The sequence below is a fragment of the Mus musculus genome, chromosome 5 (assembly GCF_000001635.26).
Source record: "Mus musculus strain C57BL/6J chromosome 5, GRCm38.p6 C57BL/6J".
Lineage (NCBI taxonomy): Eukaryota > Metazoa > Chordata > Mammalia > Rodentia > Muridae > Mus > Mus musculus.
In genome coordinates this window covers 107,403,045-107,430,589 of record NC_000071.6, presented here as the reverse complement: position 1 = coordinate 107,430,589, position 27,545 = coordinate 107,403,045, and the positions used below count along the sequence as shown (strand labels likewise).

At 42.3% G+C, this 27,545-nt stretch overlaps 1 protein-coding gene and 1 long non-coding RNA gene across 5 annotated transcripts in view; one reads left to right on the top strand and one right to left on the bottom strand.

The window, feature by feature from the left end:
• Gm17202 overlaps window positions 1–27,545 on the top strand; it is a 61,505-nt gene that overhangs the window by 1,534 nt on the left and 32,426 nt on the right. Inside the window, exons 2-6 of one of the 2 annotated variants that reach the window (XR_880524.3) lie at window positions 726–798; window positions 2,489–2,578; window positions 23,086–23,251; window positions 23,771–23,845; window positions 24,977–25,419. This is a non-coding gene — a long non-coding RNA (predicted gene 17202). The remainder of the gene's footprint in view (window positions 1–725; window positions 799–2,488; window positions 2,579–23,085; window positions 23,252–23,770; window positions 23,846–24,976; window positions 25,420–27,545) is intronic. The other variant, XR_389494.4, reaches the window with a different exon arrangement.
• On the bottom strand, window positions 555–27,077 carry Ephx4 (epoxide hydrolase 4). 3 transcript variants are annotated; one of them, NM_001001804.2, is made up of 7 exons: window positions 26,815–27,077; window positions 24,473–24,558; window positions 17,417–17,574; window positions 16,964–17,092; window positions 10,711–10,814; window positions 3,642–3,790; window positions 555–927 (listed from the first exon to the last, which is right to left on the bottom strand). In NM_001001804.2, the coding sequence occupies exons 1-7, from the start codon at window positions 27,037–27,039 to the stop codon at window positions 699–701; spliced, it is 1,080 nt and encodes a 359-aa protein (NP_001001804.2). In that variant the 5' UTR covers window positions 27,040–27,077; the 3' UTR covers window positions 555–698. The 3 variants fall into 3 exon arrangements, with proteins under 3 accessions (NP_001001804.2, NP_001366153.1, NP_001366154.1); NM_001379224.1 differs by having other exon boundaries at window positions 26,638–26,842; NM_001379225.1 differs by lacking the exon at window positions 26,815–27,077 and adding an exon at window positions 24,717–24,829.

The window sequence follows — 27,545 nt, the reverse complement described above, 5'->3', positions numbered from 1 at the left end:
TCTGCATGCCTACAGTTCAGCAGTCCTACAATGTACATCAGCTTTTAAAAATTATATCTTGCCCTGTAAAACTTGAATTCTAGTGTTCAATGGAATTATAGTATCAATTTCTTACTGCACTGAAGGGGTAAAAAGGTATTTTCCTGCTTGGTTGATATAGCACATGTTTCAAATATAGTTTAATCATTCATCATAAAGAGAATGTAAGATCCATTTCCTGAAAGGCTCATCTGGCCAAGTTATTTAGATTCCTTTATAGATTATAAAGCCATGGGAGTTGATGCTGGAATTTTTGATGGCTAGAAAATATAGTAGAAACAATGTTTTAACAATTAAATTAAAATGTTTGCCACCGCAGATCCGCCTTTTATATTGTGGCCCAGCTCATGAGTGTTTGTAAAGGATACATATGTTAACAGGGATACCATATGTTAATAGGATAAAGGAAACCAGGAGCCAAATATGAGCCATCTTCTCCAGGTACCTTTTGTACAACTGTGCATTTTAAGGCAGATGTTTTTCTGTGCAAATACAATGAAAAAGAATTACACTGATTTTTTCAGTACCATGTATCACTATATTTATTTATAATCAAGCATATTAAAACAGGTATTTTTTCTAATAAAACATAAGTTGAAGAACAAGTTTTTAAGAGTTTTTTTTGAAATTCCATGAAAGACTCCCTGTAGGAGATAAAGTCAGTCTCTCCTTGTTTCTTCCTTCAGGAATGCCCATATCAGTCCATTCACTATGTCAGGCTGGTCTTGCTGAAGCCAGTGGCTACCTTCTGACAAAATGGTGAGTCTGAAATAGTTTTTAACATAAATCTTTGTGACCTCGGCCATCTCTACCTCCATAAACGCATCTTCCTCTCCCCACAGAAGCAGTGTTGGGGTGGTCACCATGTGATGTTTGAGAGGCAGGCAGCTGCAAAATCAAAACACATTGGCTTGAGAACCACTGGCGAAGTTTGAGTAATGTTCTTAACATTCATGAAGGTTGCACATTCCTCAAAGAGGATAGTACTATCTCTCCCTAAAGGGCTGAAAAATGGTTCTTGGGAGGGTAGAAGAGCCTTATCCTGGGGCAGGGTGAATGTCTTTAAAAGCTCCCTTGGGAGGTGGTACTGAAAAATAATTGTGAAGCACTGCATTGGGCACTAAGGCTGTTCCAACATGCTGAGTGTGTCAGTGAACATAATTGCAGTACTCAAGATGCAAAGGCAGGCCATCCCTGCAAGTTCAAGGCTAGCCTGGGCTACACAGAATTTCAGGACAGCATAGGCCAAAATTGAGACCTTATCTGAAAACAAATGAATAAGCCCCTAAAGAAGGAAAACAATAAAGAACCAACTTGGACCTCTATCACCAGGTGAAAAGCAGAGAGGGTAGCCTGCACTGCAGTCTGCAGAGTCAGGGCAGGGAAGTCTCTTGGGTCTCCTGACTGGCCAGCTTGGTGTAATCATCAAGCCCTTGCTTCCTGGTAAGACACCATCTTACTAAGCAAGGTGCATGGCTGCTGAGTGGTGGCTCCCTGGGTAGTCTTCAGCATGCACCCACATGCATACACACCTACACACATCCACACATAAAACCAATTGTATTTAGCTTTTATAAAACTGAAATTTGTCCAAGGCCAACCAAGGCTATACAATAAAACACTTCTAAATAAGAAAACAAAAGAAGAATAAAAACCCAACCCAAACAAAGTCAAGAATTTGCCATTCACAGGCTCTGTTTCTCCAAGAGTTCACAGTGCTTTCTCCTGGTGGTGCAAGTATTCCTAGTGAACAATTATTGTAAAAACAAACAAGCAAAAAACTTCAGAAAGGACAGAAATATTAGATTGCTTTTCCTCCTACAGCCACTTAAAACACACTTCTGGGGGTGGGTGGGGTCTTCCATCCTTGACTTTCTGGTCATGATTATAATCTCTATAACCTGGGACTGTGAGCTAAGACAAATCCTTTCCCCTCAAATGGCATGCATCAGAGTGTTCACACGACAGAAAAGAAACCAAGACACTGATTTGATGAATTTTTTGTTTGTTTAGCAGGATTTTACTGGGTAGCCCAGACTGGCCTTGAATTTATGATCCTCATAAACTCAGCCTTTCCAGTGCTGGTTGGCATTGCCATGCCTGGCTGCTACCGTTGTCTTGTTTATCTTAGTTCATGTTGGTTTCTTTGCCTTTCCCCTCTTTTTCTGATTCCTTTTGAATTGGTAGGCTTTTTTTTTTATCCCCCATACTTGTTTAAAGATGCTAAAAATATTCAACTGTTATTTTTCCTGGAGCCACACTGCCACACCAGCCCTACCTGTGCTGCATAAAGTCACACCCCCATCTTCCCACACAGCTCTAGTCCCTGCCATTTCCCTTTCCAGTCCACTCTCCTTGTCCTTGTGTTTCTTCCAAAGTCTTTCTGTATGTTGGTAACCATGGGTTCATGACTGTGATTATTTACTTAGTGTCTGCTTCCTCTGCCAAGGTTTGTGAGCTGGGGACCCTTGTCTTCTCAACAGTGTACCTCGAGTGCCGACAGCCCAGGACATGTCATGCTCTTAAACATGTTTCCTGAGTGAGTTAATACATGATCATTACAATATAAGAAAAATTAATCTACTCAAAAGGAAAGAATAAGAGGCTAGAATTATGGATAAAACAAGCAATGGCCATATGGGGACCTTTCATTCTTCACTGTTCCATGTTTTAAATTTTCTATGAAAGAAACTTATTAATATTGGGCCTGGGGCTAGAGAGATGGCTCAGCGCTGGCTATACAACCATGAGGACCCAAGTTCAAGTCTACAGAACTCCTGCAAAGGCAAACAAGGAGTATAAACATCTGTAGTCCCAGCACTCCTATGAAGAGAAGGGAGGCAGAAACAGGAGAGCCCCTGGAAGCTTGCCGGTCAGTTAGTTTGGGGTGTGTAGCAGAAAAAAAAAGAGACTTTGCTTCAAACAAATTGCTAGAAGGTGAAGGCTGACACCAAGTTGTCCTCTCTGACTGCCACAGTCTCTGTGTAGTATGAGCACATCACCATCACACACACACACATGCACACATGTGTGTACTCATACACATACAGATACACACATGCAGACACACAAAGACGCACATACATATGCACACACATGTGCAAATACACAGATATACAGACACACACACAGGTACACATATGCACAAGTGTGTGCATACACAGACACACATGCACACACAGACACACATGCACATACAGACATGCACACACCCATATGCACAAGTGTGTGCACACACACCAGACACACAGGCATGTGTGTGTGCACACACAGAGACACACAGACATACAGAGGCACAGATAGACACACACACACAGACATACATGCACACAGATACACCCACACAGAAACACCCACAGAGATATACATGCACATGCATATGCACACAGAAATATACACAGACACACACAGATGTACATACATGCACACGTGCATATGCACACACACAGACAGACACATGGATATGCACAGGCACACAACACATACACACACACAGAATATCATGTATCTGGGGGGGAAATGTGTGTGACATTCTCAATAAGCAATAAACATAATTTAAAATAATAAAGTATTATCTCTTTAGATTGAAGTATTTTACTGACCTGAAAATGTTTCGATAATGGTTAATTGGACCACTTAGTGCTCCAGGCTGAGAAAAGACATAAACGTAAGCTTCTAGATCTTCTGTTGTCAGCTGGCGTCCTTTCCTTCCAATGCCAGTACTCTGACTGGTAAACAGATGTTTCAAAGCCTAATTAAGCGAAAGAGAATAATTTAAAACTGTCAGTTATTTGATAATACACTCTGACTTTAACGAGAGCTGGGGACTGACAATGTAGTTCAATTGGTAGAGTATTTGACTAGCATGCACAAAAACGTGGGTTGAGTCCTGTTAATGCTTAAACTAAGCAGGGTAGCACATGCCTTTCATCCCAACACTTTGGAAGTACAGTCAAGAGGATCAGAAGCCAAGATCATCTTTTCTACATTCCAGTTCAGTCAAAGCCATGCTGGCATTCATGAGCCTTGTCTCAAAAAGGGGGGGGGGGGAGATAGTATGGCAGTTGATGTCAGGGGAATGTGGTAGTTGATGTGGGAGATATTGGTAGCTAATATGAGGGATATGATAGCTGATGTGAGGGATATGGTAGCTGATGTGAGGGATATGGTAGCTGATGTGAGGGATATGGTAGTTGATGTGGGGGATATGGTAGTTAATGTGGGGGATATGGTAGTTGATGTGGGTATATGGTAGTTGATGTGGGGGACATGGTAGTTGATGTGGGGATATGGTAGCTGATGTGGGGATATGGTAGCTGATGTGGGGATATGGTAGCTGATAGGCAGTGATAACTTGTAACTTTTGCTCTAGCTGAAGGTCTCATTGCTTATAGATGCAATTCACATTTCTGCTTTCCTAACTTTTTTTATTCTTCCTTTTTGATTCCTTTGTGTATTTCACCCCACTGAAAAGCATCCTATCTTGGTGCCTCTTTGCATTCTATAAGACCCTGCTAGGCAGTTCCCCTGCCAAACCCTTCCTTCATATTTCAGCTACTATTTAGTGACCAGAAAGATCCTCTTTCAAAGTTATGCAAGCCATAGTAGAAAACACTTTACCTCACAGCCCAGTTCATACCCTGGTTCCCAGCAGTTTCCTAAGTAAGTGAGAGTTTGAGGAGATGGCCTTTGGTGTCCTTATCACCTCTGCTGGAGTTTTCCAGTCAGTTTTGTCATTTGGCTTTAAAATCCAATTGCAAGCTTTTAAGTTTCCCCAGTTATCCGCCCTTGTTTCATGGAGCACTGCCCTACACCATCATTTCCCAACACACAGACAACCTGTTCAGAGCCATTGTCCTATTTGTTTGAAATGTGAGTCCTAGAGGCTCTCAAGATGGTTCAAAGGTAAAGGGACTGACCAATGGGAGTTCTTCCCTCACCTTCAAACCACCACACACACAAGTAATAAAAATGGAATGGCTCTTCTTCTTCTTCTTCTTCTTCTTCTTCTTCTTCTTCTTCTTCTTCTTCTTCTTCTTCTTCTTCTTCTTCTTCCTCTTCCTCCTCTTCCTCCTCTTCCTCTTCCTCTTCCTCTCCTTCTCCTCCTCCTCCTCCTCCTCCTCCTCCTCCTTCTTCTTCTGTTTTTGTTGTTTGTTTGTTTTTCGAGACAGGGCTTCTCTGTGTAGCCCTGGCTGTCCTGGAACTCACTTTGTAGACCAGGCTGACCTCGAACTCGGAAATCTGCCTGCCTCTGCCTCCCAAGTGCTGGGATTAAAGGCGTGCGCCACCACTGCCCGGCAGAATGGCTTTTCACATGTGAATCCTTCTACACAAAAATACATGTGCAAAAACATGAAATGGCATACATGTGAGGTGATTAATTATATTATTTGTAATTGAAAATGACCAGAAGAAACTCAGTGCCCATCAACTGAGTGCTTGCTGAATAAATTTTAGTTCAGTCACACTCTGGTGTACAAAGTGCTCCTAGTATCACATGTAAAGATAGAGACTATTTCTATATGTTTACCTTTTGTGATCACTAGGCTACATTACTGGGTGAAAAAAAGAATAAAATGAGCAGAATATTGGGGTAGCCACTCATGTCTGCTGTCCATTGCCCACTGGGTATGAGGGTAAAGAATCCCTTTATTGCAATAAACTCAAACATAGAAGTGTCACTGGCTAGATTAAGGTGGCCACTACAACAAGCACTTACTCAACTTCAACTACACAGTTACAATGGACATTCTGAAGCCCTGGAGTTTCAATTAAGTTTTTAGACGCCCATTATCAATTGAATATTTATGTACTTTTTCAATATACACACATACAGAGAGAGAGAGAGAGAGAGAGAGAGAGAGAGAGAGAGAGAGAGAGAGAGAGAGGGAGAGAGGGAGAGAGAATGAGAACTGATAGAACTAGAAAAAAAATCATATTGAGTGAGGTATCCCAGACCCTGAAAAACAAATGTCTCATATTCTCTCTTATTGGAAGCTCCTAGCTCCAAATCATCAGATTTGAGTGTATATCCTATAGTAGCTACAGAAACAAGGAAAGGAAATCAGGACCATTGCTGAGATAGGGAGGTTGCTGAGCAATAGAGAAAGGAATGGCAGGGTACATGTGATCTGATTGGGAAACGAGAAAGGAAGTGTTCTTTAGGGAGAGGAAGGGAGGTCGATACAGAAGAAGGAGGAAGATAAAATAACAGTAAGGATGTTTGGAAAAGATGCAAAAATATACTATTAACTATTTACCTAAAAAAACATAATACATATAGTCCTATGTATAAATAAATACACACATACCTGGATTTGAATTGACAGTGCTCCCTCTAAGAGTCAAAGACCACCTCCCAAAAACCCAATACCAGACATGAGAAGTCCACTTTCAAGGTTCTCTAAGTGATTCCAAAATTGCACAGGCTATTGCTATTGCTCTTGGTTGCTCCAAAGGGTGAAAGGTAAATCTTTAGTGCAGAAGACACAATGCACTTCAGAAATGGGATTCAGAGACATCTAGGCTGGAACCTGACCTGAATACCCTTCCCTGAGGAGTAGCTTGCATGGTACCCAAAGAAACCATGCAAGCTTCCAAAGGAGAGAAGCCACTAGGAGTCCTACCCAGCAATGGTACCTATGAACTACATCAAGGATCAGGGTGACAAGCTAACACTAAGTAAGGGCACAATAATGTCACTTACACCCTGACGGTAACCAACTGCTCTCTAAGTGGGCTTAAGACCTGTCCAACAAGAGGGATACCATGACTGGTAATGTAGGTAACTCGGTGCTAGTGAAGTCATGGCTGTTAGAGGAGAATCTACAACTTCTACTTTACTAAACCAGCATAATCCCTAACAACAATCTATAAATATTTGTCCTTATGCTCAAAGATAAGTATAGTCTTTGTGTCTTATCAAGGAAACTTCTTTTTGCAACAGACAGAAATCACTACAGAAAACTATAACCAATCAAGATGCAGAATCATGGAGCCCAGTTCCAATAGACACATCTACAAAATGCTTCTGCGCCTAAGCCTCAGTGAACATTTCAGAGAGGGGGCAGAAAGATGTTAAGGGCCAGAGGAGCAGGGAGTTTACTGTGAGACTGTGTCTCCTAGTGATGTCAGAAGCTGCACCCACAAGCCTCACCAACACGACTACCAGAACATGAGCTGACTCAGGATGATATTGATGGGCACACCACAGCAGATGGAGAAAGAAAAACCCACAGGGCCTCAACTCTACAAAAAGAACTCTAGGCAGCAGAGGAAAGCTGGGGACAGGAGAGGTGGCTGTCCCCAACAAAAAGCACACAAATTGGTTATCCAGTGCCAGTGGCCAGCCCTGAAGACATACATAAATAATATTATATTGCTGAATAGCTTATGTACAGGAATATATATGTATATACACTATACATATGTATATACATATAGTGAAAAAGAAGCCAAGGATTTCAAGGAGAGTAGGGAGAGGTGCACAGGAGATTTTTCAATGAGGAGAGGGAAGGGAGAAATATTATTAAATTATCATCTCAAAGAGAAAAATAACTATGACTTGGTTGAAACCAGAGAAACAATTAACTTAATACCCCATCGACAACTGCTGTGTCCTTCCCTGTTTTTCACTTCTCCTCACTGTTTTACCCTTGGTCTCCCCTTGAAATGGTACATCACACACACACATTTACAACTGTTTACACAGGCACACATATACATCATAGGTTATGTTATGTCTTACAAAAAAATAAAGAGATAAACAACATTACGTAAAATGGTCTCCTATGAGAGAGAGAGGGGGTGGGGTAGACAGATAGACAAGCCAGACTGCTCTGAATATGCTCTGTTTAAGCCCTGATATGGAATGCTACAAATGTTTTGTGTAATATCAAAGAACTTAATCCTGCCTTAAGTTTGTTTTGGAAATACAAGTAAGATTTCATGACTCATTTATTCTTTCTAAAAACAATACACAGATTTTGTGTGATGGAAACATCTAGAAATCCCATAACCATGACCACCTTGACATCCACAGTGTGGTCCCTAAATACCACTTCCCACTAAAATACATGACAGTTCCTTGAATAAATGAAAAAAAAAAAGATTAATGCTTCCAGACTGGAACAGGAAGTAACAGATACCCAAGTAAAACATTAAATATGATCAGTTTAAGGGATTACACAACAATAAAATAGAAGCCAAGCAGCAGGAATTCCCACTTCACTGCTATGGAATAATGTGGGCCTCAAAAACAATAATGACTAGTATTTATTGTATATCAATATATACTCATTATCTGAAACATTTATACTGTCATATTGTACTTAAAACCCACCAAACAATGCAGTGGTGGCTCATGCCTTTTAATCCCGGCATTTGTGAGGCATAGGCAGGATCTCTGTGAGTTCAAGGCCGGCCTGGTATACAGAGTGAGTTCCAAGACAGCCAGGGCTACACAGAGAAACCCTGTTTCAATCAATCAATCAATCAATCAATCAATAACATAACATAATATAACAACAAACCCACCAAACAGAAGATGTACTAAAATATCCCATTTGATAAAAAACAGAAAGAATGATGGAATTAGAAAATCACCATTTTGCATACTGTGCTGAAATAATAAACCTTATATCAACATAAACCTGGCACAGTGCCAGGAAACCGTAGCTGTGCTAACAGCTCAGAAGCCCATTATAACTAAAATGGAGACAGCCAGACACAACCAGTTTAACTGAGAGGACTCATGAGGAAATACATTGTATCCCCTTCTGAAAATTCTTGTCAAGTTAAAACCCAATTAAGCCTCTAGACCAGCATCTACAGCACAGGGAAAGCCTGGGTACCACACTGAAGGAGCCAGAGAGGGAGTGTGAGGCAACCTAATTGCTTCAACTTCATTTGCTTGTTTGTTTATCAAGACAGCATCTGGCTGGTCTGGCACTCACTGTGTAGGCCAGGCTAGATTCAAATTTGTGGCAATCTTTCTGCCTCTGCCTCTGCCTCCTGAGTGCTGGGATTACAGGTGTGTGCCACTATGCCCTTTTAAAAGAAAAGCAAAGAAACAAGGGATTTGAATCAATTTTAAAAATCCTAACAGTCCAGTGTGTTGGTATGACTCCCCAGTCTTAGCTAGCCAGGAGGATGAGGCAGAAGGGTTTCTTGTGCCCAGAAATTTAAAACAGCCTGAGAAATTAAATTTAAATTAAAAAAATTAAGTTTAAGTCTTTTTCTCCTATCCTGCTGATGGACCTGCTCAACATATTTCCACAATAGAACTTCAAAGATAGCTAGATTAACTTCCTGACTTGATACAAAACCTAGCAGCTTAAAACAACAGGTACGGGCCAACCAGCCATTCTGTCTGTTTTCAAACCGACCTACCCTAAGTTAGGGGAGGGAGACCTTTCAAGGACTTAACCCCAGCACTCCAGAAGAGATGGGATTTTTGGTTTCCCAAGCTGTCTTTTTTCTCTGTATTCCTGCTGCATGTGTGTATTTTCTTAATCCCATTTAATACCTTCAACTGCTAATGTTGTTTGCTCTTGATTGCTGTGCTTGAGATTTCTCTGATGACCCTGCCTTGTTAAAAAGTTTTTTCCTGCTTTTTAATTCTTTAACTGAAGGAGAAAATTACTGGATTCAAATTCTAGATGGTAACAATAAGATACGAAGCTGAACAGCCAGGCTTTCAAATACATCAATGAGATATAAAGAGAAGTAAGCTTCACAGAAAGTCTTTTAAACCTACCGTGTGGTTTGAATGAGAAAGGCCTGTATAGGCCCATGTTTGAATGCTTGGTCCCCAGTTGGTGGAACTGTTTGGGAAGGATTAGGAGGTGGGCCTTGTTGGAGGAGATGCCACTGTGCGGTAGGCTTTAAAGTTTCAAAAGCCCACACCAGCTCCCACCCCATTGCCTGCAACTTATGGATCAGATATGAGCTCTCAACTATTTGCTCCAGAGCCATGCCTGCCTGCCTGCCACCATACTCTCCGTTGTGATGATAATGGACTGAATCTCTGAAACTATAAGAGAGTCCCCAATTCAAGGCTGTCTTTTATAAGTTGTTTTTGTTTTTAAAAACAAAATCTCAAATGTTCAATTTTGCCAATAAAGACTCAGGAGCCAGATGCTGGGGTAAAAACATCCCAGCTCAGAGAGGCAGAGAAACCAGCCAGCTGACCTTCCTCCACAGCTGACATCCCAAGAGGAGTAAACCTCCTACCCCATGTTGGCTTAAAAACCCCTTCAAACTGAATGTCCCCTCCCTTCTACTTCCTGTGCATCTCTCTGTCTGTCCTCCTGACTCCTCTTGTTCTCTCTGTTTTTTCCTATGATCACTCCCTGTCAACTGGTTGCTTGCCCTGCTTACAATAAACAGGAAGGTCTTGGATTAAAGATGTGTGCTAGGGCTGAGTCATACCACAAGTAAAAACGGGTTTTGCCAGTTAGTAACACAATTTCATGGTTCACAGTATAATTAAATATACTTCAACAATAAGTTGCCTTGGCCATGGTGCCTTCTCACAACAATAGAACAGTAACTAAGCCTACTAATTAAGTCTTACCTATTTTATTTCATTTTTCATTCTTAAAGATGGATTTCTGTTAAAATATTTGACATAAATGATAATGATAATAATAAAGTATTTGTTTGACTTACCTTAAAATCATTAATTGAGAACATAAATTCTGGGAAGCGTGGTATTTGGAAGAAGTAATAAAAGCTGGATCTGAACAGCTGGGCAGGATGCCGCAGTATATACTCTGAAATAGAAAGCGCTATGTTAGACATCATCAAAGAGCTGTAAGTTAATGACTATTGAGAGGACTTCTTCTTACATCCACTTCCATTTTTAGACAATCCCATGAAAGAATACACCATCAAGGTTTCCATATACCCTTTTTCTTTTATTCTGATTGGTATTTCCAGTGTTTAGAAAATGTATAGCATTTCAAGTGAAAACAAAGTTCTCCTCTACCAAGATTTCATTCAGCTGGGCAGTGGTGGCGCACGCCTTTAATCCCAGCACTTGGGACGCAGAGGCAGGTGGATTTCTGAGTTCGAGGCCAGCCTGGTCTACAGCATGAGTGCCAGGACAGCCAAGGCTACATAGAGAAACCCTGTCTCAGAAACAACAATAACAACAACAAAAAAACAACAAAAATAAACCAAACAAACATACAAAAAAATCAAACCCCAAGATTTCACTCCCTGGGGAGCAGGAAGCCTGAATTGCCCTGCTAGTCCTCCAAGCATAATATCCCAGACCTAACAATCATCTTAGGAATCTATGATCATATAGTATCCTGTTGATTAAAAGAGTTTTCTTATAAACAGATTCAAATTGAAGTCCTTATCATGAATCCTCAAAAGGAGCTGAACATTTTCAATGCATTTATTCATGTATCTAGAAAATTATTCATTCATTGACAGGTTTTGAATCAACTGTAAGCCGGGGTTAGCAATGAACAAACAGAAAAGTCTCTCAAGAGATGATCTTCTGCCATGTCTTAAAGATCACTCCAATGTCATCGATACAGCGCAGTGGCTGAGGTCCAAAGTGGGCCCCTCAAAATGACAGTCCTAGTGACAATGTCCTAATAGAAGGATTTTGGCTGGGTAAAAAGAAACCTCAAGACTGGCTTTTGTTTATGAGGAATCTCCCTTGTTCTGTTCCCAAAGGTCAACTACCATGGGCAAGGGCATCTTGTTTCTGGTCAATCCAAACAACCACTATCATCTCAAAGAATCCCACCCTGCTGGCCACCAAATATAATTTGCTTCCTTTTCTTTTTCTTCTCTGGGCCACTCCCAACTCCCACTCAAGAGATAGTCTTGGAAGTCTCCCAATAGGTCATTTATCCCAATGAGCTTTTCTTTCTACCCATGGAGTGGTCCAGTTTGGGGGTTTCATTGCACACTTGTGTGTAAGTGATAGAGTGCTCTGTCTAATGTGCATGAGGTTCTAGGTTCAATCCCCAGCAACACATATCACATGGAGCATAGAACAAGGTAATCTTAATGAGAATGATAGTGGGGACAGAGGGTGGGGAGACCATCTATAAAGATGGCCAAAGAAGCCTTCTGGATGCGGCACCTGACAGGTGAGAGGGAGCCAGGTCCTAGAGTTGAGATGGGCAAGCAGCAGATAGAAAGCCATTGTGGCCAGTGTTCAGGCAGGAGGGGATCATGAGTCAGGAGGAGGAGCCTGCTTGGGTAGGTATGGAATTGTAAGTACTTTAATTACTTGGCAAAGCACTGAAGACAAAGCAGGAGAAATCTGATTGCACAGAAGGCCTGACTGGTACTGTGTTCTGTTCTGCTTGCTATGGACACTTGGGTTTCAATTTTTCATTTTGTCTGGAGGTTTTAGGAGCACTGACCATTCTATGCTAGATGTTTTGTGAATTCATCATTGAAGCTTTATTCACTGTTAAATTAAGAGAAATCAATTCAACTGAAGGAAAACAGATCCAGGCAAAACATCTGACAATGCTTGGTAGGGTTATAAGAAACAACAAATATGGGTCTTTCCTATTAAACACTATAGAACTTGTGTTTAGAACAAGGGACTCACATTTTTATCCACACCCGCAACCTATACAAATGTTTTACTTGCTCACACCAAGTATAACTTTTGTTTACACAAAGGTCTGCTGGGTATTCTGGGAATTTGATGGCCCCAAGTAGTGATCCTGTTTCCTTGGAGCAGTGACCCCATCCTCTTTCGTCATTTCCTGTGTGTCAATTCTTTTCAAACTAGCCGATTAAGACTGTGAGATCAGACCACAACCGATGGAGAAAAGACAGGCACCACCTGAGTTAGACTAAGAACCTGGTGGGCTGACTTCCTGTCTTGGTTTGCTTGCTCTTCCAAGATCACCCTCTTGATCAAGAGCAAAATTTGCTTGTCCAGGTGCTTCAGTTGGACTGGATGTCATTTCTCCTCAATCCCAAACTTTTTTCTAACAGGGTTAAAGCTGTCGTTGATAACATGTTCTATAATTATTCCAAGTACCTTTCTTACGTAGCCAAGAATTACAGTTTATCACATAGCACCACTAACAAATGACATCTACTTTGGGGTCCTGATGATTCAGCAGGCATGCCATTAAGTGTAGCAACTCTTAGGGCATTTCAGTACCAAACACCCATCCTGCCCTACCTTGACAGAGATCAGTTGGTGGAAGTGTACCTAAAATTCAACCCTGATACTAAAAATATGCAGTATCTGTATATTGGGACCCTGTCATCCTCAATGGTTTACTTTTGAGGAGAAATAGAAAAGTGTTGTTCTGAACTTTAAAAAAAGTATTTATTATGTATGTGCTTTTGAGTGTAGGTGTGCATGTGCCTTAATATGCTTATGGGGATCAGAGAACAACCAGTGGAAGCCAGTTCTCTTCTTCCACCGTGTGGGTTACAGGGATGGAATTCCAGTCATTAAGGTTAGTAGCAAGTGCCTTTACCTGCTGAGCCACCTCATCAGCTCCAAGTTCTGAACCTTTTGTTTCCTAAATAATTGCTGTGCATCCTAGTAGTACCTGAACTTTGGAAAACCCAACAGGAATACTTGAACAGGACAAAATTATAATTTTGCCAAAGCCAAATATAAACATTGTCAACAGGATGTTGATCACTACTAAGCATTTAAGAGTTCCCTTCAAAATTGTCCTCTCCTCAAAGGAAAGTTCCTGAGCATCTTTGCGGGCTCCCAAGACCCATTGTGGCATCCAAGGGATGATGAGTCCATTTCATACACTGCTAAGGCATCATTTGCTTGCTTTAGCCATGTTGATATTGGCACTGTTGGTACAAAAGCAGCAGCATAGAAAAGCTTCTGTTTGAGCACAAGTCAACACAGTGACCCTAACAGCAACCACTAATGGTCATTGCGGTCTTCACCACTGCACAGTTGTGGTAAATAAATCAGCTCATTAACCCAATTAAAAGCCAGTTTCACTTAACAATGAGATAACAAAACCTGAATTTTATTAATTCTCCACCTTGGAGCATATCTTTTCAATAGACCACATGACCAGGAATAGAGGACATAGTTCTGCTACTCGCCTGAATACAAGAATGATCTCAAGAGAAGCACTTGGCACACACCTTTAATCCCAGCACTGGGGAGGCAGCAGCAGAGGAATCTCTGTGAGTTTGAGGACAGGCCAATGTGTTCTACAGAATGAGTTCTGGGCCAGCCAAGGCTACATAGTGAGATCCTGTCTCAACACAAGAAGTAAAGAGAAGCACAAAAGTAAAGCTGAATTAATGAGAGGATGTTTCTTTCTTTTTTTTTTAATGGAATGCCATTTTTACTGGAAAGATGTACTAAGTATCCTTAGTCAACACGGATCACTAGGAAACCCTGTAACTCTGTATAAACCAGGCTAGCCCTAAGTTCACAGAACTCTTCCTGCTTCTGCCTCCTAAATGCTGAGATCAGAGGTATCGACCACAGTACCAACCAATAATCTGAAAATGACTGCAACAGGCAACTTAAAAGAAAACAAGCCTCAGTGTCTGCTGTCATTGATACAATCCAGACTTTCAACTGAAAATAAGGATTTTTGAAACATCTTAATCTTACCTCATCAAAGAAGCTGTGTTCTGTAGCAGATGGAGACCAGTACCAAAGACCTCAATAGTCAAAATGCAGAGAACAACTGACCTTGAGATGCTCAGCCCTAAGTGATACATCTACAATTCAGTTCCTGCACCTAAGGCTCAAGAGATATTAGGGAAGGCAGAGTAGTGGGTAGAAAGATTTTTGAGAGCCAGAGAGGGGATCAGGAGGTCTGCTGTGATGTTGTACCTTCAAGCTATGCCAAGGAAGCCATACCCATGAGGTCTCAACAACATAGGTACCTGCCTAAACAAGACCTGAACAATTTCAACACCAGTTGCCATCCTAGTGTAGTTAGGAGAAATCTCATGGGGTCCCACTCCCCAATGAAGAGCTACAATGGCTCAGAGAGAATTAGTTTTCTCTGGGGATGAATCCCGTGATTGGTTATCTAACACCAAGTAATCAGCTCTAGAAACATATACATAGCAACACTCAACAGAGTCAGTGGTTGTGTTTATGTGTTTATTCATTCACATGTATGGGTAACAACCGCTAAAGAAGAATTGGTCATGAACTTGGGAGTGGGCATGATCAAAGGCTGGGTAGAAGGAGAAGACAGGGATGTGAAAATACTTGTGCCTTTTCCTGAGACACATTTGTATGAGGCCAGATCTCTTCTCACACTTCTGTTCTAAGAACATATTGCAACAGATTGAAGGCAGAAACAGAGAGAAGAGCCCAGCTGTCTTCTGCTGTGCCAGAATTAAAGAGATTTGTAAAATGTGAAATATTCTCTTTTACTAAAACTTAGTGTAGTTGGTACTTTTGTTTAGTTTTCATCAAAATGCAATGTTTATGTAACACGTAATAGGTTTCAAAAATGAATGGATATATAAATGTATTTTAAGTATCCCAATTTTAATTTCCTAAGTAGTGACTACTTATAGATATAACCTAGATAAACAAATCTCCTCAGGGTCTTTAATAATTTTAAGAGCATAAAGAATTCCTGAGTTTGAACAGTTAAACATTACTGCTCTAAAGACTACTTTTGTGTTCAATAGCTAAAGGATTCAGAAAAGAGGAGAATTAATTCCTGCCAGGATTTATGATTTTCAAAGCACTGCCACCAGATTTCCTCCCTTATCCCTTTCCAAGTTAAGTGAAATATTGTCCAAAAAAGAATCAAGTTATATAAGCAAATAGGAAGCTAAATTCCCTTAGATTTTTCCCACCCCCAGAAAGGTTTAAAATCAAAGTATTAAGCTGACAGTGTGGCTCAGTGGCAGAGTGCCTCACTAGCAATTTTAGAGAACATGGCTTAGTTCACAACACACACACACACACACACACACACACACACACACACACACACAAACACGGTAAGAGCTGGGCTTGATAGAAAATGTCTATGATCCCAGTACTTGGGAGGGTGAATCGGAAACATTGTAGCTCAGGTCAGCCTGGGCTACAATGTAAGGCACTGTATGAAAAAAAAAGCAACAAATTAAACTATATAATATCATGTATCATGTGCCATCTTTGTTTAGTTGGTTACATTTATTTATTATCTATCTATCCTCGAGTCCCAATCTCACTGCGTAGCCCAGGCTGGCCTTGAACTCCCCACCCTCCTGTCTTACCTTCCAAGTGCTCAGATTACAGATATGACTGACACAGACTTCATTTAACTTTCAAAAGATTGTGCTAACCAAATTTTGTTGGTTTGAATCCAAAGTGTCAATGGTGATGGGCCCAACTTAACATTACAAACCACATTTTGCTTTCAGACTCCATTTTATGGTTAACTTGCCCTTAGAATGAACTCAGCTACTAAAAAAAAAAAAAAAAAAAAAAAAAAATCCAACTTATTCCAGGAACCATGTCACCCTGGCAACAACAACAATTCCCCTAAACAAATAGCCACTTCACCTCTAGCAACAACCAATCAGTTCTCTGGGGAAAATAACTAATGTTTCAAAATAGATTGATTAAGCTAGCAACCATTGTTCATACTAAGCTGAAATCATTACTAACCAGTAGAAATGTGCCAAGCAAATGCCAGCTGAACATGTAATTGCCAAGTTGAAAAGTCCCTTAAGCCCTGCTGCAACCATGATAAAAAGGCAAGGCTTGTACTGGTTCAGCCCCTTCCATACCATGATCCACTGTGCTGGAGGGGTTGGGATGTCTGAGCTCAAGCTCGGAGTATATAGACTCTATGCTTTTGCATACAAGTTGGATTCCTGGTGGTTTCTGGGAGTCTGTGGGGACCCTGAGATCTGGACATAACAGAATTATCACATTAGCAGAAGTAGCTTACTAAAAGTTTAAACTCACCTGTAAATACACTTGGATGTGGGAAGTTAATAACAATGAGCTTCATTATCATCTCAGGGTAGCAGACAGCAATCAGCCAGGCAATCATGCCTCCCCAGTCATGGCCGATCAGGACACATTTGCTATACCCTGTGACCGAGAAAAACATGTTGACATCATTGTAAAGAAATAGGTGAAGTCATTATTTCACATAAAACAGTTACATTTCTGAAGCTATTTACCACTCACTATCTTACCAGATATTCCCCGATAAATTATACACTTTAAAAATATTTATTGAACAGGGCCAGTAGCTTGAATTCACAATCCCAGTTCTTGGATGGCAGAAGCAGGGATCTAAGGCCAGCCTGGCTTACATAAGATACTGTCTCAAAAGATAAACACACACATACACACACACACACACACACACACACACACACACACACACAAGTTTTTAAAAGGCAAACCTACCTAAGGAGTCCAAAATATCCTTTATGTCTGCAATTAGACAGTCCAGTTTGTAACTCTCTTGATGAGCAGGTGCATCAGACTCTCCATAACCTCTCAAATCCAATGCAACAACCCTGTATTCGCTTTTAAATTCTCTCAGTTGATGGCGCCAAGAATACCTGAAGGGAAAAAGAAACATTAAGAACGCTGGCCTAGGGAGACAGCTCAGTGGTTAAAACTGCTTCCCAGCAGCAAGCCTGACTACCCGAGCTTGGTCCTGAGAACGTATGTGGCAAGAGGAGAAACCCACTCCCACATTTTTCTCTCTCCCTCCATGCATGTGCCATGCCACATCATGCACACACACACAGACATAAATAAGTGTTGACTAATATCAAGAATAGCCTTAGCAAGGCATGGAGGAAGGCACCATACTCCTAAATACTTTGGACACTGACAGGAACCAGCCTCCTCAGGGATTTGAGGACATTCTGATTGGTCAACATAGTGACAGGCCACCTCAAAACCAACCGACAAGCCAGAAAAGTAAAGGCTGTCTAAGTGGAAACTACCAGAAATTACTCTTTTAAAAAACTAGGTAGGGGCTGGAGAGATGGGCCAGTGGTCAAAAGCACGGACTGCTCTTCTGAAGGACCTGGGTGTTGTTCACCCACATGGTGGCTCATAACTCTGGTTCCAGGGGATCTAACACCCCCTTCTGGTCTCTATGGGCATCAGGCACTCATGTATATGCAGGCAAAACAGCCATACATATAAAATTAATTAATTTTATATTAATTAACTGCCTGTAACTGCAGGTCCAGAAAGCCTGACCTCCTCTTCTGGCTTCTGTGGACACTGCAAACATATTTCACCAACATATACCTATACACAAAAAATTAAATAAATAAAATATTTGTAAACAGAAGTTCATGGCCATCCTCGGCTACATAGTGAGCTCTGGTTACCTGAGTCCCTGTCTCAAAAATAACAACAAAAAAATCACTTACTAAAAAAAGCTATATAGTTGCATGTTATTATTGGAAAAAGAGCCCTGTGAGGAAGCACCTCTGACCATCACCGTTAGCCACTCATCTCCCTCCTGTCTCCAGAAATTCATAACAAGGGGCCAGAATTTGCAGAAACTGCAAAATATTAAATATAAAAATGGATATGTTATATATTTTCTAATTGTACTAAGAACAGTTATTGTTTAAATGGAATCTTATAGATTGAATTTCTGGATGTGATGAAAGATTATAATCCTTTAAGATAATAACAAGGAAGATAAACTTCAGAATTTTGTCAAAATGTCTAAATGCTGATCTGGCTCAGGGCTTTGGCAGGGTACTGTAAACATAATATTTTTTATTGCAGAGCTGTACAAGTCTGTCATTTTTGAAACTTACTATATGAAAAATCTTTTCCTTCTAAAGTAGATTTGATTTATCTTACTCAGTCAAAAAGAGCTCAGGATTTTTTTTTAAAGTAATTTCAACAGCTGAAATTCTAATTTGGAAGAGTCTGAAGGTTGAAACTAAGTCTGAAAGAATCCAACAGAATAATGATGTAAGACAAACATGTGTAAGGGCTGGAGAAAGAGCTCACTCAGTGTTTGAGAGCATTGGCAGCTCTTGTAGAGGACTAGTTTGGAGGGGTGGAGAAAGAGCTCCCTGTTTGAGAGCACCAGCTGCTCTTGTAGAGAACCACACTGGGCAACTGGCAACTGTCTGTAACTCGAGCTCCAGGCGTGCGTTATTATATCGCTGCTAGCCAGTCAACCCTCACACTTCATAAGAAGGCCACAGAACTCATTAATTGAAAACACAGAGACTTAGGGCATTTTCTTCCTCAAATAAGCAAAGTTATTTCAGTATAACACAGAAAGATACTGTACTGGCTGGTTTCATGTGTCAACTTGACACAAGCTAGAGTTATCACAGAGTTTCAGTTGAGGAAATGCCTCCATGAAATCCAGCTGTAAAGCATTTTCTTAATTAGTGATCAGGTGGGGAGGGCCCTTTATGGGTGGTGCCATCTCTGGGCTGGTAGTCTTGAGTTCTATAAGAGAGCAGGCTTAGCAAACCAGGGGAAGCAAGCCAGTAAGGAACATCCCTCCATGGCCTCTGCATCAGCTCCTGCTTCCTGCCCTGCTTGAGTTCCAGTCCTGACTTCCTTTGGTGATTAACAGCAATGTGGAAGTGTAAGCAGAATAAATCCTTTCCTCCCCAACTTGCTTCTTGGTCATGATGTTTGTGCAGGAATAGAAACCCTGACTAAGACAGATACCAAATTTTCAGGGTGACTGACTTATGTTGTAGGACTCCCAAAAGCATCTGCAGGCACTGTAATGTTAGCTGGTACGCACCCAGTGAGAAATTATCATCAGAAAGTGCGTTTGCAGTGCAGTAGTGGAGTGCACACAGGTGTCAGATCGTCACTCAACAGAGGGTAGAACACTCCAATGTGGATTGATAATGCTGTAAGACAAGAGTGTGATGCCACAGGACAGAAACATTGCCAGGAAAGGTGTCAGATGCATACTTAATTATGAATGGCAAAGTGCCGCTGCTCCACTCTCAGAATGTGGCTCACAGAAGTCTGTAGAGCATTACTGATTAATGTGAGTTTGGTGTTTCATCTTAGGTAAATAGTGTCTTTGACCAGGACATGGTAACCTTGTGTAAGTGTGTGTGAATGTGAGCACACACATACCACTGGTATATGTGGAGGTCAGAGGACAACCTTGGGCTTCAGTCTCCTAGCCTTTGATCTCCTGTCAGCTGCCTTCCTTGTTTTTGTATTACACACACCAATACAGCTATCCCTTGAATGTCCAGGGATTCTCTTGTATCCATTTCCCATCTCCTCATGGGGGTGTTGTGATCACAGATACTCACACTATGTGTTCAGCCTTTTGTGCTGGGGATTTGAACTCGGTTCTGCTTACACAACATGTACTTTTCACCCACTGAGTTATCTCCCAAGCCAGGGACACAGTTACCTTGCCTGTGCATTGTACTCAAGGAAGAAGTTTGTTTCCTTAAGGAGTCTCCTCTGTTGACTCATGGGATTGTATTATTTTCTTACTAGCTTTTCGATTTTTAATGGATATTTCTTGTTTTCGTTTCTGAAGTCCAATTCATCCCTCTTTATAATTCATTATGCCCAATAATCAATAAAGTTCTGCCTCTTGTGTATTTGAATAATCATGCCTCCTGCTTATTCTGATATGCCTGTTCCAGGAAATGGAAACCCTGCCTTAGTTTAAAAGACTTGATGTGATCACCTTGTCATGTTTACTTTGCTATGACCACCTTGCACCATGTCTTTGTTTCAGGTGGTTGTTATGGCCAACTTATTATGTTTATATTCTGCTCCTGTTACGCCCCCTTAGTTGCCTGCCAAATCCCCGTTTGGAAACTCTCTACTTCTGAGCTATAAAACCCTTTATCTTCCCCATGTCCAATACTAATCTCTTGAACCTCACCTTAGGGGGAGATAGCCCATGTACACAAATAACAGAAAAAGCTGTTTTAATTAATTTGGCCATGATTTTTGTTGGTAGTCTTTTACCTCTCATCTGTTGAATTAACATTTGGAGGTCCCAGCGAGATCAATTCCCCAACCTAAATTTGGAAGTTGGATTTTTTCCCTCAGAACTTCTGGGACTGGAGCATCTCCCTAATGTGACTGGGCACACTCCAGGGCCCTGGAGCATGCCCCATGCCCACATGCCTTCAGTTCGGCAGACTGCTTAAGCAAATGGCTGAATCAGTAACATATGACTGACGGGTGTGTGTGTGTGTGTGTGTGTGTGTGTGTGTGTATCAGTAGAGGAATTATTGCTAAGGCTCCTTTCTCTCTTGCTGAGAACCCTCACCTCTCAATGGCCAGGTGAGAGGGAGGCTTGGAGTGATTAACTTTTATTGAACCAGGAAAAGAAAGTCACACTTGTTCTAAGAAGGAAAACTTTTACCCAAGCAAATATGCATAGACACAGAAACATTCATACACACATTTACATTTTCATTAACATTCTCATTTACACATTAACACATTCACATTTTTGTTGGACCCAACCACCTGTCTCATCCATTCCACAAGTATTCATGCATACTTGCATACACACACACACACACACACACACACACACACACATATGTATATATATGTGTGTGTGTGTAAGTACATATATACATATATATATGCATTGCATATACATATATACCTACATGCATACATGTATACATACAGCTTAAAGATTTACTTTTAAGTGTGTGTGTGTGTGTGTGTGTGTGTGTGTAGGGGCACGTGCATATGAGTTCAGGTATCTGTAGAGTCCAGAAGAGAGTTTTAGATCCCTTAGAGCTGGAGTTACAAGTGGTTATGAACTCTCTGATGTGTGTGCTGGGAACTTAACTCAGGTCCTCTGCAAGAGCAGCAAGTGCTCTGAACTGCTGAGCCATTTCTGCAGCTGCTACCTTGGTTTGTTTGCTTGGAGACAGGGTCTCCCACTAGCTGGAATGGACGACCTTGAACCCTGTGACCTGTGTGCGCCTGCCTCCACATAGCTGAGGTTTTAAGTGTCATGCCTGGCTCTTTTACATGGGTCCTGGAGCTTGAACTCAGGGTTTTGTGCTTGCACAGAAAGCACCTACTCAGCTCCTCCCAGTCTGTAAAGAATAACTGTAAATATCCTTTTTTTTGGAATACATACATAGTAACATATTTGACTCACATTTCAGCCATAAACTAAAACAGAAATGGCTGCAGTAACAAAACATTGTCCCTGTCGCACATCACAGAAACAACCCTTACCACACTGAAACAAGACTATTTTCATACCCTTGGGGGGGGGGTTGTTTTGTTTTGTTTGTTGTTGTTTTGTTGGCAGTGGTTTTGTTGTTTTCCTGAAATGAGATCTTGTTAGCAGCTCAAGTCTGGTACTGCTATGTAAACCCAACTGGCCTCAGGCTCCTTTGTCTTGGCCTCGCCATGCTGGGAACACAGACATGTGCTGCCAGCACGCCTAGCTTTTCTGACCGTTTCAGACAATAGCAGAGATCATGCAGAAAAGCAAACACCAAGACAACCTCTTCCCTTATCATTTCTGTTAGCATATTTCAGGATCCTGGTTTCCCAGGCAGGACACTGCGGTGTTGGGCATCCTGTCTGTCCTCCTCTGAAAAGGTGACACCACTGCCTCCTTTGTGCTGAGCTCAGGATGAGGAGCCTCTGAGTGAGTCTCTGCCTGGGAGTGTTTACACAAGCATCCCAGGCAGCTGGAGATGGAGGCAACTCACAGAAATTGCCTGGGTCAGCTTGAAATATTTTTAAAAGAGATGCAAATTGAGGTAGAGGGAGAGAGAAAAAAAATCCTTTGACAAACAGCCATATTTTGGGCTGATTTAGCTAAAGTTCCCACAGATGTGTTATCTTCTCTAACACTTCCTCTGGATTTAAGGCGGCAGATGTAGAATCCTATTGCTTTTGTGTCCCTGGCAGATGTAGAATCCTATTGCTTTCGTGTCCCGTGTGATAGCATGCATTAACTATTGCCCTGATAGTAAGTACATAGATTGCTGCTTCTCAGCTGTCTCGGGTAACAGTGCTAAATCTACACAGCACATTACTATATGGTGCTTCTGGATTTTAAAAATTACTGTGTTCTTTTTACTTTTCTTTAGTTTTGTGTCTGTGTGGTTGTCTGCAATGTATGTGCAGGCACCTGCAGAGACCAGAGTGATGCTGGATCGCCCGGCTCGAATACCTGAGCAGTGGCTGCTTTACCCAGTGACATCTTCCCAGGCCCCTAAGGGACAGATTTGGAGTACTGGCTGGGGTGATACGAAGGTAATTTGATTCTACTCTCACAGCATCTCTGCAGAAATGTTGTTGAGTGATACATAGGGTCCTTCTTCTATTTGACTATCCTGCATTGTGATAAAACATCTGGACCGTAGCACTTGGGGAGGAAATAGTTTATTTCATCTTACGGTTCCGGGTAGCAGTCTACCACTGACTGGAAGTCAGGGTTTCTGCTTCAGCTCTTTCCCTGACTCAATTTATAACTTGAAATTTCAGAAAATTGAAACTTTAGACTTTTTTAATCTTCAGAGGAAAAAGCATAGTTAGGGATGGTGGTGCACACCTGTAAGCCTAGCACTTGGGAGACTGGAGAGCTTGGGTATGAGTTCAAGGCCAGTATGGTGGTTTGAATAGTATGGCGTATACACTCTTGTGTTTGAAAGTTTGGCCATAGGGAGTGGCACTATTAGGAGATGTGGCCTCACTGGAGGAAGTGTGTCACTCTGACGGTGGGCTTTGGGGCTAAGCTCAGGGTGACACACAGTTTTTTTCTGTGGTCTGCAGCTCCTCCAACACTATGTTTACCTGGACTCTGCCATGCTTCCCACCATGATGCTAATGGATTAAACCTCTGAAACTGTAAGCCAGCCCCAATGAAATGTCCTTTATATAAGAGTTGCTTGGTCATGGTGTCTCTTCACAGCAACAAAACCCAAACTAAGACAGCTAGGCTGGGCTACACAGCAACAGCTGATCTCCAAAAATTAGGGTGGTTGTATATGTATGTATGTTTTTAGATTAGGAGCAAAACTATTGCTGTGACTTCAGGGACATTCAGGAGATTTCACCCTGTGAAATGATCTGCCTGCCGTTTTGAGAAAGGGATTCCATGATAAGTTCTACATTTAGAATGTTTGCCCCTGTAAAACTATGACATTTAACCGTGGTCATAATAGAGTTAGATCTGACCTCATGGGAGTAACCTCTAATTTACCCTCTGTTGCTTTCTTGCCTTTCCACCCTCTATCATAAGATCATTCAACATGGCAGCCCACATCGGATCTTGATCTTGGACCTCCCAGCCTCCAGAACTAAGCAAAAACCAAAATAAAACAAACAAACAAACAATAACAACAATAACAAAAACACCACCACCACCACCAACAACAACAACAACAAACTCTATTCCTTTACAGCAGCATCAAATGAACTGAGCCAGAATCTTAAGTGTTAATGCGAAAGAAACAAGTTAGTTGGTAAATTTACCAGAATTCTGGAAATCCATGAAGCAGCAGCATGAGCGGTTTGCCCCTTTCTCCAGCAGCAACATAGTGAAATCTTAACCCGGAGTCCTGAAAGTGGAAGAGTATGGAGTATGTGATAGCAGGCAACATCAAACTAAGACATTTAGTATTTCCCTGTTACTAAAAACATTCTCGCTTGAATTACTTTAATATCAAGAAATAAATATTAACAACATATTATCAATAGAATAAAGGGACTAATTCACCTTTGTGGGTATTCCCTTTGGAATACCCCTTACTTGCTCTGTTACAAGGTCTGTGTATATATTTTGAGCTTCTGGAGCAATGTTACAATGTAGCTTTCGTCTTTGTGAGGTGTGACGTTTTATCCCCTGCAGGATACATAAATAATTCTGATCTGAATTTCAATGTTGCAAAGTGTATCTCACATATTTTTTTTCCTCAGTTGCCTGTCAAGAGCTGCAGTATCACTTATGTAATTCACACCCCCTTCTCTTATTTTTAGGCATCTCCTTCCCACACTGCGATCTGAGTGTTTCATATACGCTCTCCTTTCCTGCCTGCTCCCTCTGTCACATCTGTGTTTCTAACAGTGGACTATATCAGTGCCCAAGACTTCACGCCACATTTGGGAGATGACTAACCCCAGAAAAGGAAAGGACTGGGAACAAGAGAAGAATGCTGCAGACATCAAGGATATGGGAGCATAGACAAGAAAGGAAGAGAGAAAAGCTAAATCCCTGCAAGTATGAGGGGAAGACAGCACAAGTCAAAGCTGGCCATGGACTCTGTCTCTGGCGTGTCATTGCCCTTGATTCCACCACCTTACTAAGAAAACAAGGCCCAAGGGCTGAGGTTGCAGAGCAGTGGCAGAGCATTTGCCTTTCAAGCATGAGACCCGAGCTTCAGTCCCCAGCACTGCCGTCCCTTCCCCTAAATGAGGTCCAAGTAAGTCACATAAGTCATGAAGGTCATGGGAGTCATGAGCGGGCTAAGGATGTAGCTCAGTGGCAGAGCACTCGCCTGGCATGACCAATGTGTCCCCCGGCGTCACTAAATAAACAAGTTAAGAGGAATGAAGTATACAGGTGACTAGAGTCACCACTATTTCTTCCTTCTGCTTTTGAGGGGAAAAGAGAGTAATTCTGAGGAATCCAGGAAGAGTCATAAGCTGTGTTTCATCCTTAAGTTGGACAGAATTAACAAATGTGACTTGGCTGTTATCTTTTAAAAATTATTTTAGTGGTGGTGAGTCTTGGAAGAATAAAATGCCAGGGCCACCAGATTGGATTTAATAAAGATTTTATCGCACTGGGTATATGCCAGGTTGATAATTATAATGATGAATTATAAATTATACTAAGTTATAGGTCCGTTGGCCTATGTTTTCTTCTCTTTTTCTTTGTGGTTCTCTTCCTCCTCCTCCTCCTCCTCCTCCTCTCCTTCTTCTCGAAACATGAACATACTTAATTCTCACATCAGTTTCAGGCTCCTTTTGCCTTTCTGAATCCCAGTTGCTGGGGAGTTTAGCTGCTGATTAAACGTCAGGCAGGACTCAGTAACACAAATATCTCCTTGTATGTTGCCTTTGAAAGGCTTGTGAGTCAGACTGTAGGTCGTATCACAGAGACTGTATCACTCCACCACCTGGCATCAGGAAATAGACCGTCTGTGGGCTGTGACAGAAGCTTGGACGAGGACGGACAATGAAAATCTGTTGGCACGGTTGACACTTTTATTTAAGCACAGAGAATGGAGCTTTATTAAGAAGTGGGTACCTACTTTGTATTCCATTCTCTCCTATTTTTGACTTTTTGCACCTACTTCCTTCCTCACAAACACAAACCATTTCTTATCCTTTAGTGCTGCCTAGGTCATCTGAGATTAGAAATGACTTTCCAAAGAACTGTCCACTCCCTCCATCTCAAAATCTGGACAGCAGGGCACCGCCAGGAGCATTATCCTGCAACTGATCTGAGCCCTAAAAGGCAAAAAAGGTAACAGGAGATAGCTTCTCCTTGCAGTAGGAGAGGGAGCAGAATTATTCTGAGTTGCTTCAGCAGGAGGAGGATCCAGTTAGAGAAATTTCACGTTCTGAAACACGCACCTCCCCCCCTCCACACACACACATAGGTTAAGGAGAGAGTGGAAAGCCATGATACTGACCCGCGGAACAGCCCCTGGCCAGGTCCCTCCTGCCTCCCCCTGGGGTCCTCCGGGTGCCCGCAGCCATCGGGACGCATCTAGGAACAATCGGCCCGGCGCCCTAGGCACCGCGGCTTCCAGGGCTCCCCACCCGCGTCCCTCTCCCTCCCCTGTCTCCAGGCCCGCGTCGGCCTTCACCTTGATGCGCACGTAGCAGTGAGTCCCTAAGGAGGGGTCGTTCAGGCACGCCGGAGGGTTGGCCCGGGCCGCCCGGCGGAAGGTCTGCGCCGGCGCCCTACCGATGCTCCACAAAAGTTTGAGCAGGTGGACGGAGGCGCACAGCCCGCAGTAGCCGTACACCAGGGACCAGTAGAGCAGGGCGCGCAGCGCGGGCAGCAGGCGGGGCGGGCGCGGCGGGGCCATGGGCGCCTGCGGGAGCCGAGCTGCGGCGTCCCTCCCGCGCCCGCCCGCTCGCCCCGCACACGCCGCGCGCCCGGGCCTCGGGGACCGCGCAGGGCGAGGCCCGGGCTGTCCTCCCGTGCCACGTCGCTAGAGCCGAGCGACATGAAGGCGACGCCGAACGCCATCCCCAGGTCCTGTCGAAGCTCCGGGCTCTGAACAGGTCCCAGCGCCCCGGTCCCAGAAGCCGCAGACCTTTTCCCGGATGTGAGAATCGCGGAGGGCGGGAGGGACTTTTGTACTGAACTGTGGTAATTATTTCTTCAGGTGGGCATCCCTAACACAATCTCTTACAGATATTAACTGTTTCTTAACTGAGTTCAAAGTTACCAAACACCCCAGCCAGAAAAAGCAAAAAGGCACTTTACACCAAGGCACAAGCAATCAATTAGCTTGTCCCTACCCTTAGCAAGGACTCCTCCCTCCTCCCTCTCTTCTTAATGTTCCCCTCCCCCTCCCTCCTCCCGCCC

What these genes read in the sequence shown, in the direction of transcription:
- Ephx4 (NM_001001804.2), bottom strand. Translation starts at nt 27,039, where the DNA reads ATGGCCCCGCCGCGCCCGCCCCGCCTGCTGCCCGCGCTGCGCGCCCTG. An exon ending in GGATATTTTGGACTCCTTAG is followed by an intron (nt 17,093 to 17,416) that starts GTAGGTTTGCCT and finishes TCTCGGTCACAG; the next exon opens with GGTATAGCAAATGTGTCCTG. An exon ending in TCTCAATTAATGATTTTAAG is followed by an intron (nt 3,791 to 10,710) that starts GTAAGTCAAACA and finishes TCGCTTAATTAG; the next exon opens with GCTTTGAAACATCTGTTTAC.